The 2,292-nt window shown below is 46.4% G+C and overlaps 1 protein-coding gene across 1 annotated transcript; it reads left to right on the forward strand.

Annotated features, from left to right (window-relative positions):
- Nucleotides 1–976: 976 nt before the first annotated feature.
- On the forward strand, nt 977–1,603 carry LOC143540988 (uncharacterized). Its single transcript, XM_077033918.1, has one exon. The coding sequence runs from the start codon at nt 977–979 to the stop codon at nt 1,601–1,603; it is 627 nt and encodes a 208-aa protein (XP_076890033.1).
- The last annotated feature ends 689 nt before the right edge of the window (nt 1,604–2,292 follow it).

Consider the following 2,292-nt stretch of genomic DNA (forward strand, 5'->3'; position numbering starts at 1 on the left):
CAGCCTTGGCGAATTCCACTGGATGGCACCTGTTAAGCAAAAGAAAAGAAGCCTAGGGCCCCAAAAGAGTCACACAGTTTTGGAGGAAACTTGGAAGCTGTTGCAACCGGGAATCGTGCGAGAGATGATATATTCTTAGTGGATATCGAACCCATTCATGATAGTGAAATCCGACAACAGCTGGCGTATGTGTGTTGACTTCAAAGACCCGAATTAGGCATGCCCAAAATATTCATACCCTTTACCCGAGGTAGAGAAGAAGATATAATCTCTCTCCCAGTTTCCATTGAGGTGCTTCCTAAACGCGTACAAGGGGTATCACCAAATTCAGATGGGCCCTAAGGATGAAGAAAAAACAACGTTCTACACCAACGAAGGAACTTTCTATTACACTATGATGCCTTTCGGTCTGAAGAATGCTAGAGTAACGTACCCGCGATTTATGGACAAACATTTTGACCAAAAAAGAGGAAAAACTGTGGAGATATACGTGGGTGATCTTGTCGTAAAAAGTACGGACGAAGACAAGATGCTGAAGGATATTAGCGAAACTTTCTGGACGTTGAGAGAGGCAAACAAGAAGCTCAAACCCGGGAAGTGCTCGTTCATAGTTGAAGAAGAAAAATTCTTGGGAGTGTTAGTAACTAAGGAGTGAATAAAATCGAGTCCCGAGAAGACGGAAGTTATGTTACGGATGAGTCCCCCGAAAAAACATTAAATGGTTCAGAGGCTAAACGAGAGGCTGGTGGCCCTTAATCGTTTTATGTCGCGGATTGCCGAAAGAACCCTACCGTTCTTGGCAGTCCTGCGAAGGAGTATGAAGGAAAAAAAGTTTTGCTGGGACACAGAAGTTGACAAGGCATTCCAAAAAATGAAGACCGACCTGTGCGAGCTCCCCACCATAGTGGCCCCCCAACCAGGGGAAATATTGGTACTCTACCTGTCCTAAACCGATTGCACTATCAATTCAGTGCTCATGGTCGAGAGGGGAGAAGCTCAGATTCCCATATACTTTGTCAGCCGCATGCTAAAAGGTCCGGAGGAAAGGTACTCACCCATCGAGAAGCTGGTTTTATCTCTCATTTACACCGCCAGGAAATTGAGACGGTACTTCCAAGCCCATGTGATACACGTTCTGACCGACAGACCCCTACAACAAGTTCTCATGAAGCCCGAGGTCTTGGGGAGGTTGGTCAAATGGGCAATAGAATTGGGTGACCACGCCATTGAATACAAGCCTCGAACAGCGTTCAAAGGGCAAGTTTTAGCCGACTTCATCACTGAAACTGTTTTGTTGGACGGTGATGAACCTGTTGGTCGAAGAGAGTATGAGAAAGAATCCGATAAGGAGACACAGGGGGGTTCGGAGGAACCTCTGTGGGCCCTCTATACGGATGGAGCCTCCAATGAGGACAGAAGTGAGGCGGGGTTGATCCTTATTAGTCCCGAAGGTATTGAGTTAACATATGCAATACGATTGGACTTCCCCAGCACCAATAATGAGGCAGAATATGAGGCGCTGTTGGCGGGACTAATAATGGCCTACAAAATAAGGGTTCGACGCATCAAGTTTCATGTTGATTCATTATTGTTGGCCAACTAGATAAAGGGGGACTACGAAGCAAAGGATCCGAAGATGATGGAGTACTTGAAGAAAGTGAAGGAATTAATGCGAGACTTTGAGGAAGCCGAAGTCCTGCATATCTCGTGAGGGCTTAATAAAAAAGGGAACGCTCTAAGCAAACTGGCATCTGTCGCTTTCGATCACTTGGCGAAGGATGTTAAGGTGGAAACCCTCCGTAGACCCTCCATAACGGAAGTTACGATAGCCAATGTTGAGACACCGCGGGAAAACTAGATGACCCTGATTCTACGGTATCTACGAGAAGGGGTCGTAGCGGAAGACAAATAGGACACCCGTAGGCTCAGGATTCGTGCGCTTCAGTATGATATAATCGAAGGGGTCCTGTACAAAAGGTCGTACATGGGTCCTTCCCTTAAATGCATAGACCCAACGGAGGCTAAGTATGTCATTCGAGAAATACACGAGGGTATCTGAGGGATGCATATGGGGTTAAAAATGGTAGCAGCGCGAGTCATGAAGGCTGGGTATTACTGGCCGGCCATGTTTCTAAGTGCGTTAAGGGAAATACAGAAATGCGATAGCTATCAGATACACGCCCCCATCACCCGTCAACCAACGCTCAACCTTATACCTGTTAATTCATCCTTGCATTTTCAAAAATGGGGTGTAGATCTAGTGTGCCCTTTTCTCGAGGGGACATGAAAAGC

This window comes from Bidens hawaiensis, unplaced genomic scaffold (assembly GCF_021521415.1).
Source record: "Bidens hawaiensis isolate Kalapana, Puna unplaced genomic scaffold, B.hawaiensis_p1.1 tig00012420_1, whole genome shotgun sequence".
NCBI classification, from domain to species: domain Eukaryota; kingdom Viridiplantae; phylum Streptophyta; class Magnoliopsida; order Asterales; family Asteraceae; genus Bidens; species Bidens hawaiensis.